This window comes from Caretta caretta, chromosome 24 (assembly GCF_965140235.1).
Source record: "Caretta caretta isolate rCarCar2 chromosome 24, rCarCar1.hap1, whole genome shotgun sequence".
In the NCBI taxonomy this organism is placed as follows: Eukaryota; Metazoa; Chordata; order Testudines; family Cheloniidae; genus Caretta; species Caretta caretta.
The window spans coordinates 10973398-10986196 of NC_134229.1; the positions used below are offsets into that span (position 1 = coordinate 10973398).

The 12799-nt window shown below is 61.6% G+C and overlaps 1 protein-coding gene across 1 annotated transcript; it reads right to left on the reverse strand.

Moving 5' to 3' along the window:
• Positions 1-215: 215 nt before the first annotated feature.
• Positions 216-11840, reverse strand: LOC125625870 (palmitoyltransferase ZDHHC3). The gene is made up of 9 exons (XM_048828444.2): positions 11640-11840; positions 9969-10057; positions 7751-7824; positions 6248-6360; positions 5324-5385; positions 4225-4345; positions 3706-3778; positions 3201-3330; positions 216-2855 (listed from the first exon to the last, which is right to left on the reverse strand). Exons 1-9 carry the CDS (start codon positions 11774-11776, stop codon positions 2764-2766), a joined length of 891 nt encoding a protein of 296 aa, XP_048684401.2. The 5' UTR covers positions 11777-11840; the 3' UTR covers positions 216-2763.
• Positions 11841-12799: the final 959 nt, after the last annotated feature.

Consider the following 12799-nt stretch of genomic DNA (forward strand, 5'->3'; position numbering starts at 1 on the left):
AAGGGCTGAGCACTGCAGCTGGCATATCAGAGTGATCAATGCACCTAGCAGAGGGAATGAAGGGGCCAGGTTCAGGGTCGTACAGCACTGAGCACAAGGACAGCCCAGGCAGGGCGAGGTACGGGGGGTGGGGCCGAGTTCAGGAATGTACAGCACGCAGCACACAGGCAACCCGTCCCCAGTCGCTACACAAGGCCGACGGAGTCTCAGCCATCTTGAGCAGTTCCCAGGCAGTGTTTATTCACAGCTTGCAGGAGTCAGGCCAAAGGGCTGTCAGAACCCGGCAGTGTCCCGCTAACATGCTGAGGGAGCTGGTGGGTCAGCCAGGAGAGAGGCTACGCCACCAACCACCCCCACTGTAGGGCCCTGGCTCCCCACTCCAGCCCTGTGGGGAGTACGGGCTGGGCCGGTTATGCCAGCGCAGGTTGCCGCACGCTAAGCACCCGGCAACGGTGCCCAAGTGCACCCAGCCCGCAGCTCCCGGCGCTCAGGGCCTGAGGAGAGTCACCAGCGCCCCATCAGGAGATGGGCTCTGGGGAAAGCCAGGCCAGCCTGAGGGTATAGCTGGGAGCTGGGCAAAGCTTCACCACAGGCCCTGCCCTCACCTGAGTGCCAGGCTGGCCTGCCCACATCTTGCCAGGGACCTTCCTTCCCCCAGCAGGGCCCAAACTCCCTGCCCTGAGCCCAGCCTGTGCCACTGGGGAGTCTGGAGTGGAGACCGAGGCAGCAGGGCAGACAGGCACCCCCTGGAAAAGCCTCATCGCCCGCAGGGCCATGGGCAGAGCCGCCACTGAGGGGCGGCAGCAACAGCCCCCAGCAATTGCCAGGGCAGCAGGGCCTCTGCTCCCTGGCACCCTGTATGCCACACAACAGTGTCAAAGAGACCCCCCAGGAAGAGGGGAGGCCAGGCCAGGCCCTTGGGATACAGTAGCCATGCTGGAGCCTTGCATACAGGACACCGGGCCAGACACACAGGGCAGCATGCAGCCAGCTCCTGGGCTCAGACATCAGCACCAGCCAGCAGAGACTCCGACGCCCCTGGCACTAGGCACAGTCAGCCAGGAACCACTCTGTTGGCCAGGGAAGGGGGAGGCGGCTCAGGGCCGTGCCGCACAGCATAGCTCCTCTGGGCATGTGGCTGGCTCCCCACTTGGTCCATGGCATCCCGCAACCAAGAACCTTTCTCTCGCTTGCCCTTGGCAGCCTCAGGGGAGGAGACCAAGCCCAGCCACTGCAGCACAAACAGCCTGTGGGGAACGGCAATGCCAGCTCCCTCGAGAGGAGTCACGTCACTGCACTGGGCACCCTTTCCTGGCACCCCCTTCTTCAGCACTGCAGACAGAAACGGCTCTTCTTCCCTTCCCAGCCTGTCCCCACCCACCTGGCATCTCCCATACGCTATGGAGATGTGGAGTCACTCCCGCCTCTCAGCCCGTGCTGCCAGCTCCAGAGCCCACTTGCTCCATTTTCAAGCAAGCCCCTTGGTGCAGCTCCCTATACACATCTGCACCGCGCCCTCTTCATCCTCCTTCATACCCCCTTTGGGGTGATGCCTGCAGAAAACACTTGGGTTATGCTGCTCGCATGCAGAGAGCATTGCCCGTCCCGCTGCCCTGCCTCAGTCCTTATCACACCACCTTGCTCTTGTCTAGCAATTCTCATCAGCAGATCTCCACATGCTTTACAATGGGAAGTGCTATCATTATGCCCATTTTACAGATGAGGAAACTGAGGCACCAAAGGGAAGTGACCTACTGCAGATCCCGCAGTCCAGTGCTCTAGCTGTCTGCACCATCTCCTGTTTCAGACTGTGAGCTCCTTGGGGCAGAGACCATCTTTCTGTTCTGTGTTTGTACAGCCCCTGGCACCAGGGGTCCTGTCCAGGATTGGGGCTCCCAGGCACTACCGTAATACACCTAATAAATAGTAACACTGCCTGCTGGGATGGAGGGGACCACCAGAGAGGGGTGCCAGAGCATATCCCCCACCCCCACGATATGGAGCGGTCCATCCCCCTGGGGACAGCGTGGAGGGGCTCCGAATCAGCAGAGGCTGCTGCCAGGGCCAAGAACAGGAGCTCCGATTTCCCTGGGCATGAGCGAGTTCAGCTACCGCAAACTGACAGAGACACACACACACACACACCCCCAGGTGCCCAGAGTCGAGCGCGCTGGTAATGCCACATATGGCTATGTACAAGGGGTGCCATCCCTCCCTGGCCAGGAGCACAGAACAACTGGCTCCATCCCCGGGCAGTGAGTTGCTGGCAGCCGGGGGCAGGGTGCCCAGCTCCAGGGAGGTGGTCACAGGGAGGGGGCTAGGATCCAGATGTAGTTGTGGCGAGGGGGGGGTGTCAGACTGCAACCTTGGGGGGCAGCTCCCCGGCGCTAACACTGATCCAGGAGAAGGGTCATGCATGGGGCCCACCTTGCCTAAGCGACCGCTCTCCCTGCCCCAGGCGCTGGGACTTGCTGGGCAGCCAGGCGCTTCAGGGAGTATGGCGCAGAGGGCTGGAGGGTGCCCCTCCACTGCTCACAATCTCAGCTTCGCAGGGGCACCATGTCCCAGGAGGAGTCGTAGTGCTGGACACGGCAGACCCAGCAGAGCCGGGCGCTGCAGCCGCACCCTGGCCCCAGGCTGCCACTGGGGAGCAGCAGGGCAGGCCTAAATGAGCCGTTTGGTGGCAAGTTCTGCAAAGCCGCCAGCAGTATAAGTCCCCTCCCCGAGGCAGGAGAGGAAGCATCTGCAGAGGTGCTATGGAGGTCACACGTCGTAGTTGGGCAGGTAGCTGTAGGCAGGGGCCCCGCCTGATGGGGGGCTGCAGTTACATGGGAAAAACCAGCAGATCACAAAGCCTGGAAGAGGAGAGAGTAGGGGAGGGGAGGGGAGAGGAGATCAGTGTGGGCAGGGAGCCCAGAGGCATCACAGCACGGCCTGGCCCAGACAGGCTCAGCCCCGGGACCTGCCCTAGCCCACACAGGCTGTTCAGGTATAGTTACCCTGGTGTCACCCTTGGGGGGCACTCGTTTGGGTACAAATGTTCTGGTAGGGGATCAGCCTGGGATCTAGGTTATGGTCACACCTTGGCTCACACCAGTCTAAATTCCCCAGGAAGTACAAGCCCTCAGGGCAGCCTCAGTAACTGCCCCCCCCCGCCCCGAGGAACCCCAGCCCACCCTCCACCTGGCCCGGTCACGTACCCCGTCCAAACACCTCCCGCAGCAGCGCGATCTTCGGCTTCCGGGTGTGAGCCACCTCCCGGCGTGCCTCCTTCAGCAGCCGGTTCCGCAGCTGCTCGATCGGAGTCTCATCCGTGATGATAGAGACCACCTGAGAAACAAGAGGGGAGCCTGACGCACTGTCCAGCCCTCCCAGGGAGAGAGGTGCGTGGATTTACAGCTACACTCCTCTCTCAACAGGGGGCGCTGTGGGGAATAGGGCGGGGCGCTGGTTGTGGAGGGAGCTCCTGGCTACTCCCGCCCTGGCCTCTCCCAGCAGAGGACGCTGTATAGGGGCGCTGGCTGTGAGGAGCTCCCAGCTACTCCAGGCCTAGAATCTCCCAGCAGGGGGCGCTGTAGGGTATAGGGTATGGGCACTGACTGTGGGGGGAGCTCCCAGCTACCCCAGTGCTAGACTCTCCCAGCAGGGGGTGCTGCGGGGGATGAGGCATGAAGCCACCTGGTGTGGTGCTCCTTGAAGACTAACCTGGTCATAGAAGATGACGGTAACGAAGACCCCGAAGAGGATGGACTCCACCAGCAGGACAACGCAGTGAGCCCTAGGGGGGAAGGGAGCAGTCAGGGCCCAGCTTGCTCAGGCATCCCCAAGGGCAGGCTCAGGTCTTGCTACTGAGGATTCTGGCCCAGAACCACCCACCCACATGTCATAGGCCCTGTACTGATGACAGCCGCTGGAGAGTTGACCGCCGCATCGGGGAAGAGGCTCTGGGGGCAGAAGACAGAGAAGCCCTGTGGCTGCAGAGTCCCAGAGGGCCCTGGCACACAGCAGTGGCAGCCTGAACCTCCAGCTGGCTATGGGCTTGGTACAACACCCGGCTCCTCTAGCACCTCATGAGGGGACTCAGGGCCACTCCCTCCCCCACAGCTCTATGGGGCAGGAACTCAGTGTCACCCACAGGGAGCAGGGCTGAAATGGAACCCAGGTGAAATGGAACCCAACAGCCAGGGACAGGGGGGAATCAGGCTGTGACCCCTGCACACTTACATCTGGACGTGGTTGTTAGAGAAGCCTCCAGCCACACCTTCCATCTTCCCAGGGAAGCTCCTGTCTACCGGCCACAGCCACATGGTTAACACCAGCCCCATGGCATAGAGACTAGCCAGCCCTGAGACAGAGCCACAGGTCAGCGCAGGCCAGAGACAAGCACCCTGGCCCTGGGCTTGGGCCAGGCTCAGAATCCCCCACCCAGGCTAAGGCCAGAGAACCTGGCCAGGAGGCAGCCTCGGGGAAAGGGCAGGTGCCGGTTGCGGCAGAGCCGAGTTCCGGAGTCACAGCCCCAGTTAATACCCTTTGATCTCACCCCACCTGCCCTGCGAGGGCTGCCCAGGGCCCAGCCGCTCACCATTAACTGCTTCACTCCTGACCACCCCACCCCAACGCTCACCCCGGGTGGGACAGCCAAGCCCCCCGTCCCCAGGGTCCTTTCAGCTTCTACACATGGAGACGTCAAGGGGGAGCAGGGAGTGGAGCCAAGGGAGGGCAGGCGGTGGCTAAGGGGCTGGTGTGGGGTCACACAGGGAGTGGAGCAGAGCGTGGCAGGGGCTGGGGGGTCATACAGGGAGCAGAGCAGAGCGGGGGCAGGCGGTGGCTATAGGGTGTCCCACAGAGAGCAGAGCAGAAGGGGGTAGGGGTTAGGGGTCATGCAGGGAGCAAAGCAGAGGGGGGCAGGGGCTGGCAGGCAGGGGATGGAACAGGGGCTACGCAGGGAGCTGGGGCATGTAGCACTGCCAGCTCACGCCAGCCAGAGCGTCCCCCCACACCCAGCTACAAGCTGGGCTTCCTGGGTCCTCCCGCCCAGCCTGCCCTTGGCTGTTGCTGCAGAAGGGCTGTAGGAGGTGCCAGGGAGACGCTCACTCCAGCTGGCCAGCTTCCTACGGTGCAGGGCTGTGGGACCAGAGCTCCTTCTAGTGAGGGACAGAAGAACAGCAGGGGGCTGGCAGGATGGCAGCAGCCAGGGACCCACGGCGGGGGAGGGCACAGCTCTATGCTGGTGCTGTTAGCTGCAGCGCCGCCTGCTGCTGCATCCCCAGGCCCGCATCAGAGCTCCCTACAGCCGGCTCCCCCCGGCTGGGCAGCCACATACCAGTGTAGAAGAGGAACTGGATGAAGTATTTCTGGTTTAACTCGCCAACGCAGTTGTTGATCCTACAGAGAGAGCACATGTCTGGTCAGGGTCAGCAGAGTGGCCTGGCCTGCAATGGCTGGCGTCAGGCACCAGGTGCCCCGTCCCTGACCCTCCCCGGCACCTGCACCCAAGGACAGCAAAGCAAAGCCCCTGTGGAGGGTCGGTTCCACCTGCCAGGGACAAGCAGCCCTTTCTTGGGGGAGGGCAGCTCACAGCAACAGGGCAGGCAATGGAGAATCCCACACCCCCCGGGAAGTTCAGGGACACCCACTGAGCTGAAGCAGGCCCGGGACCCTGGGGTTAACACCTTTCTCCCAAAGGGCACCCAAGGATTTGGAACAAGCCCGAGCACTCCTCCAGCAGTAACACAGCTCCCCCTAGTGCTACCCTGAGGCATTGCCTCCCCCATCACATCCCCAGTGCCACTGCCAGCAGCCTCAAGGTGGCGCCCAGCCCTGCCCAGTTCAGCTGATGTGGCCAGAGAGGACTCTGGCAGGTGCCACTGCCCTGGGGACAGAACTGGGATTCGCAGGCCCCTCCAGAACAGCATATCCCTGGAGAGATCCCAGAGCTCTGCTTCCACCTGCGAGGGCCTATGCACGCCCCCACCTCGGAGCATCGCCCCCAGCACAGGGGACACCTCACCTGGGGGGCAGGGAAGCAGAAGGTGAAGCTGCAGGTGGTGGGAGAAGAAGGGAGTGAAGGGGGCTGCACTGCACAGACCGCGGCCACAGCAGGTTTGCTCTGCAGCAACAAGCCCAACAGCCATGGCAGGGCCCACAGGGGGAGCCAGGGTCTCTGCACGTGCCCCCCTCTCCTCCCTGCAGCTCGCATGGGTCAGAGCTGTTACCAGGCCCCCAGTGCGAGCTGCAGGCACCTTACCAGGGGCAGTGGTGATCCATGCGGCGGACGCAGCGGTGGCAGATGCGGCAGTGGTGCGCCCGTGGCGGGCGGTACGTCTCACAGCGGTTACACACCGTCCAGTCCTCATTGCTCTGGGGAGCAGAGAAGAGAACTCTTAGCTGCAGCCCTCCCTGGGATCCTGGAGACCTGCCGGAGCAGGCACTGGCAGAGGTAATGCCAGGGGCCGGGAGGACAGGCGGGCCAGCAGCGATGGGCATCACAGCAGTCTGGGGAGTCCAGCACTGGAGCAGCAGGAGCCATGGGGCAGGCAGTGACAGGTGGAGCTGGGGAGGGGAGGGAGCCTAGACAGCCCCAGCACTTCGATAAGCCCTTGGATTTTGCAAATAAAAGCAGAAGACGGGAGTCTGGCTCCCTCCCCACGCAGGTCCATATAGGCTGGAAATACTCTGGGTTTTTGCCACTAGGAGGCACCTTTGAGCAAGGTAAAAGGGCTGTGCAGGCTGGAGAGGAACACAGGAGAAGCCCCTGAGATGCTCAGAGCTGGACAAACTAAAGCCCTGGGGCAGGGACTTAGGGACCAGTCCCAGCTTGGCAGGGAACTGACCATCAGGCCTGTCACCAGCATCCCAGAGCCCTCCCCGGGCAAGTGTCTCCACTGCGGAGTTTTGGGCCCATGCACAGCAAGTGCTGTTGGCAGAGTCACTGGGATCGCTGCATGCCCAGCCCTGGCATTTGCTCACCTGTGAGCTCCCCTGCCATCTCCCCTGACAAGACACAAAGCTCCACTTCCCAGAACAGCTGCATCAACCCTGGGGGGTTCTCCACAGCCAGCCAGAGCCGGCACCACTGCAAAGGGAACACGGGGTCTGCTGGAAGGTTTGAGACTGACTCCTGCGCTGGCTGACCCAGCAGGGAGCAACCCTTGTGGCTCAGCCATTGCATGGGGTGGGGGGCTTGGCTGCCAGCCCAGCACACGGGGATGGGGGGGCTGTGCAGTCATGCCAGGATTCTGCCATTCCTAGGCTGTAACCTGGCCATGTGCACTCCTGCCAGCTCAGCATCTTCGCCTTGCGTGGGGGGCGTGACCAGCTGCCGAGGTGCTTAGGGGCAGCTGATCACGTAGGGCGAGTCTCCTGCTACCCGAGGCTCAGACTGTCTCCAGCCACAGGGAGAGACGGGGTCATCGGAGAGCAGAACTGCTGCTGCAGCACATGCCAACGGGCCGTCTCCCCTCGCACCCATCTCCAGAGCAACCCTCCGCTCATAACTCCCTAACCGACCCAGCCGCGCAGCCTGTCCCAGAAGGCGTCTCTCCTGGAGCCCCTCGCACCAGCTGGACAGTGAGTTACGCCCAGCTGTGTGAGGCCCAGCAGCCGTCACACTTTAATCCCATCCCAATGCTACTACGCTGATCCATGCACCTAATCCTGAGGCTCTCTAAGCTGCTGGGTTCACTATCCCTGGCAGTGGCTAGCCCTGCCCCCTCCTGCGCTAGTGCACTGAGCTCCGTGCACCACTCACCCGCTCGTTCTTGTGAGGCGTGTTGCCGCGCAGGTCAGAGAAGTCAATAGCGGTATCAGGCAGCGGGACCATGCCTGGGAAGGAACCAGAACAGGAGACAGTGAGGGGACTCCAGCGGCAAGCAGGGCACAGATGGGCCACGGCACCGCGCGACACCCTGCATGCATGGCTCTCAGGTCCCCAGGTCGCCCTGGAGCCAGCTCAGCGATTGCCTGGGCTGGGGAGGCTGTGGGGAAGCTGGAGAGATGGGAACAAGGGGGAGCAGCCTTGTCATAAGCATTGAGTTGTACGTAGGGATCTGAGAGGGAAAGTGCCCAGTGGCCGCAGCTCTTCCCTTACTGCACGTGCCCAGAGCTGGCTGATGCCAGGCGAGGCGCGTAGGGTCTCTAAGACGCTCTGTTCACTCCTCATTTCCAGAGCCTCTGAAGGGACCAGGACGCCAAGCAGCAGGTGGGTGAATTCCAGTTCCCCCTCCCAGGGATGGCTACACGTCACCTCGCCACAGGAGATAGTCCCACGTCCGACCCCATGTCAGACCCATGGCTCTAGGGTTCCCTGTCACAGAGGGGGCTAAGTCAGGGAGTCTTAGCTCCAGAATCGCGTGCCAGGGACACACCACCATGCTACCCCTGACCATCCCAAAGCCGTGCAAGATGCCACTCGCTACCAGATGGCACTGACAAGTTCACATGATTCTACCTGTGACAAAATAGCCTGGGGTCACTGCAAAAGCAGCAAATCTCCAGCATCCAGCCCACACAGAGGGCAGAAACCTGGAGTCTACCAGGCTCCCACTCCAAAAACTAAAGCAGAGGTGCAAAACAGGGGAATGTTTGTAGTATGTTTATGAACAAGCAGCATGACTCAGTTTCCCCACTCATTTTGTATTGCTCCCCACTGGGGCTGAAGGGGTTAATTTCTCCCCCAGGACAGAGGAATAAGAGAGGCTGGCTGGATGTCACACAGGCAAGGGACCGGTCTGGGCTGGTGTGGATGTGCCCACATGCACAGGGAAGGCCTTGGAGAGAAAACAGGTGCCTCGGGGACCGGACAGTAACAGTTACCACCCGGGATCTGAGGCAGTGGAACCTGTGAGCACAGCGGGGCTGCGATAGGGACAGACACAGCAGGTGCCAGGAGACTAGGCTCATGCACAGGGACAGACACACAAGGCCAGAATGCGACCGAGACACAGAGATGGAAACCCGGAGGCTCCAGGAAAAGGGAAGACGACTGCTAAGATGGACTTCGACTGAAGCTTGGCTTTCCCACTCAAACCTGCACACTTCAATCCTGTACTCCAGGTGATGAACACCTGCCGCTTGCTATGACAACGCTGCCCTGCGTCACTGAAGGCACCTGCTGGTTGCATCACCCGTGAAGGGCTAAAGGCACTAACAGGAGTCTGAACTCATCTGGACTCACTGGGAAGCCACTGTAAGAAACAGGGGGGCTGTAGCCCAGAGGCCCAGGCTTGGAGTCAAGGGCCACATGACTCATCCTTGAATAAAGCTAAACCCAGGGCCTAGCAAATAACAGGAACGCTCCCAAGAGAGGCAATGTAAAGACTAGGGCATCGAACCCCCTGTACATCCATGACACCCTACTCCCCTCCTATGGCCAGGGACAGAACCCAGGAGTCCTGGCCCCTAGTCCCCTCCTCTGCTGGACCTAGGGTTCTTTCCACCTGCTGCTTACCATCTGGATCCTACAAGGGGCTCAGAGAGAGAGTGAATCAAGCAGCCCTCTGACATCCCCAGAGTGACTCTTGGGGTCCACACAGGTAAGTGAACATAATCCCAACTGCACCATCCCCTACCCACTACTGACACAGGCATGCAGGTGGGGGGCGGGAGCCGCCTGTCATCATCATGCCTCTCTGCCGCTGATAAGCCAGCCCAGCCAGGCTAGACTCAAAGGACACCTGCGGGTCTAGTGAGAGAAGACAGAGACGGCCCTGCAGGAAGGAGCAGGACCTTCTCATCGAGCGTTTCAGCCAGAGAGCCCAGACCCCTCTACAAACAGGGGCAGTATCATTTCCATTTCCATTCCCACCCTCTCAAGAGAGAGGCGCAGTGTGGGGCAGGGACCGTGCAGCAGGGCAGCGACAGGACCAGGGAAGGACCTCAGTTCTCACTTCCAAGCTCTCTGCCTGAGCCACTAGGCCACCGATGCCTCCCCAGTGTGGGCAGAGGAACAGCCGATGACGGGTGCTTACCTGGATCAGCAAAGACAGCTCGTGTGTGACAGGCCAGCAACAGAAGGACAATGAGGTTAAACATCACAGCATGGAACGGACACCAGAGGCTGGCGTAAAGGGAACAAGGAGAACCAAACCTGTCAGACACCGAGCCCAGGAACAGGCTCCCCAGGGCTATTTTAGACTCCGTTACGAACATCGGCGTCTGCGGTCACACAATGCCAGTATGCGAGGCCTTTATTCTGGCTGCCGTGGCAGTAAGTTAAAAATGCTAAATATACATGGAAACGAATCGAGATTATCCAGAAAGTGCTCCTAACCCTGCGCACGAGGGCAGGGCTGAAGAGCTACGTGCAGAGCAGTCTGGGGAACGGCAGTGAAGGGGGTAGAAGTATGAGAAGAGTCTAGGGAAGGGTGTAAACCCCAGGGGCGAGGGGGGACTGGCAGACATGGAGGAACCGAAATGGCAGATTTATCAACCTGTGCAATCACCGAGGGTGGGGGCTGGCACAGGCAAAGCCTCCTCACAGCTCCCTGAGGACTGGAGACAGCTCAGCAGAAACGGGTCAGCTGGCACCTCCCAGACCTGTCCATTACACCAGCTAGGGAACTCTTCCAGCTGGGTCACACTGGATACTCCGACAGCAGCTGGGGATCACATTACGTGTGCACTAAGCCCAGTCCTAGAGCTGTAATCGGCACCACATGCCCCAGGCCAAGTTACCAGGCAGAGGGAACAGACACTAGAAAGGGAACCATGTTCTGAGCAGCTAGAGATTCCTCCCCTGTTGTTTGGTGAATCCCTCACTGCTCATTTAGCCCACATGGCCTGGGTGGGAGACACCCCCGGTCTGCACTAGAGCTCAGACCCCAGGCCCTGCTGCTGGAAAGTCAAAGGTGGCTGCAAGCTCTTCTGCGACATGTCTAAACCCTGCTCAGCCTGACTGCTGGTCCCTGGACGGCCAGTGACACCTGAGATGCAGCTGAGTCAGGGGTGGGGAAGCTTCTGCACCCTCCAGTGGCACAGAAGTGACAGCTGCATGTTGCCGACCTAGTTTGGGGGGAGCCGGGGTCAGCCCCGGGGGTCTGAAGAGGGAAGGAAGGGAGCTGGCAGTTCCAGGCTGTGGCTCCTGGCCTGTAGTGGTTCTGGCCCCTGCAGGGGCAACGGAGGGAGGACACACATGGCAGGGACAGCACTAGCCAGACAAACCAAACTCAGAATGATGCTGATCCAGGGACAGGAGCTGGGGCAGGTGCTCAGGGGAGCTGGGTTCAATCCCCGGCTCTGCCAGACGTCCCATGTGACCTTCGGGGAGTCGCTTCCATCTCTCTGAGCCTCAGTCCCCCTCTGTGACCCAGGAACGCACCTCGTCCATTAGACACCAGCTCGCGGAACTGGGAGTGGCTCTGGCAGCGCCTCTGTCCCTCGCCCTGCCTGGGAGCAGTGCAGCCAGGTGTCGGGGGCCTAGTGACCCCTGGCAGGGGGGCATCCCAGGGACCCAGCACCCCAGAGCAGAGCTGCAGGGGACTGACTCACCCTCAGAGCCATAGGAAGGAGGGTACATCCCAGAGGGGCACCGCAAAGCCATCCTGCCCCGCCCCCTCTGACCCCGCCCCCAACTACCTGGCCCCGCCCCTCTCCAGACTCCGCCCCCGCACCGGACTCCGCCCCGGCCCGGGCCCCGCTACCTGCCCCGGAAGCCCGGCTGCAGCAGGATGTGGGTCAGGATGACGTAGTCGGCGTAGGCCACGCTCAAGTAGGTGAGCAGCAGGCAGAGCGCTCCGCACGGGTCCCGCCCGCAGCGTCCCGGCCCCGCTACCCCCATGGCCGCCGCCGGGGCCCGGACACAGCACCCGGGCAGCAGCAGCCGCGGCTCCGCCGGCTGGGGGCGGGGCACGGCCAGGCGCCGCCCCCCCTCCTCTCGCCCAATCGCAGCCAACGCCTTCACTGATGTCATGGCGGAGGGCGGGGACGCGGAAGGGGGGGGGCTGCCTGTGTACCGTTTCCATGGAGACGTGGGAATTGGATCCCGGGCGGGGGGCCCCGCCCGATAGTACGGGGGGGGGGCTCCGAGAGGGGCTGGAGGGGAGGGGCTGAGGGCACGGGGGTCAGACCGGGGGGGCGATGCGCTGCGACGGTGGCAAGGCGACTGGGGGGGGCAGATGGGGTGGCAGTTACCCCAGGCGGGGGGAGCCGCCTGCAGTGGGTGCAAAAAGAGGGGGAGGGGCAGGACGGTGCAGCGCGGCCCCCGCCTCCCTGGCTGTGCGGCGCGGCCCCCCCCGGCGTCGCAGTGCCCAGACCTGGCGGCTCCTCCCTCTGGCTGGGGCCCTGGGGCCCGGCGCTGAGCTGCCCCCGCAGACTGGATGCAGGGAACCACTTTACGCAACCCCCGAAATGAGCGTGGCCCGCACTTCAAATGGCCCCTGGGTGCCGGTGCCTGCACCCAGCCTGCACCGGTCACTGCTCGGCCTTCGGTGGTGCCAGGCCTGGGCCGCAGTGATGCGCTGCGGATGGAGAGTCACTCCTTGAAATTATTGACTGCAGAGAGTGTTTTTATGGCTCTGAGCAGGGCATTGACCTTCGTTACCAGGCTGCAGCTGGATGTCATTGGGCTGTTTAATTGATATCTTGAATAGCAAATTGTCATTACAAATATTAATAGTTGCTAGTAGAGCGATTTTTCTGGTTTGGTGTCAAAACTTCAGTGTCCTTCGATCCGGCAATGAGGATTGCCTTTGTCAACTGGCCAACACCCTAGTTCTTTTTCATATGTCTCCACCCCTGTGTAGAACTTGGTTTCCAAGTATTCACCGCAGGCCTGATTTTTAAACTTTGAAAGCACTTAGAT

Bases quoted from the DNA above. Each gene is read 5' to 3' on its own strand.
- LOC125625870 (XM_048828444.2), bottom strand. From the start codon at position 11,776: ATGGGGGTAGCGGGGCCGGGACGCTGCGGGCGGGACCCGTGCGGAGCG. The intron at 10,058-11,639 runs GTAGCGGGGCCC...CCTTTACGCCAG, and splicing joins CAGCCGGGCTTCCGGGGCAG to CCTCTGGTGTCCGTTCCATG. The intron at 7,825-9,968 runs GTAAGCACCCGT...GTTCCTTCCCAG, and splicing joins AGCTGTCTTTGCTGATCCAG to GCATGGTCCCGCTGCCTGAT.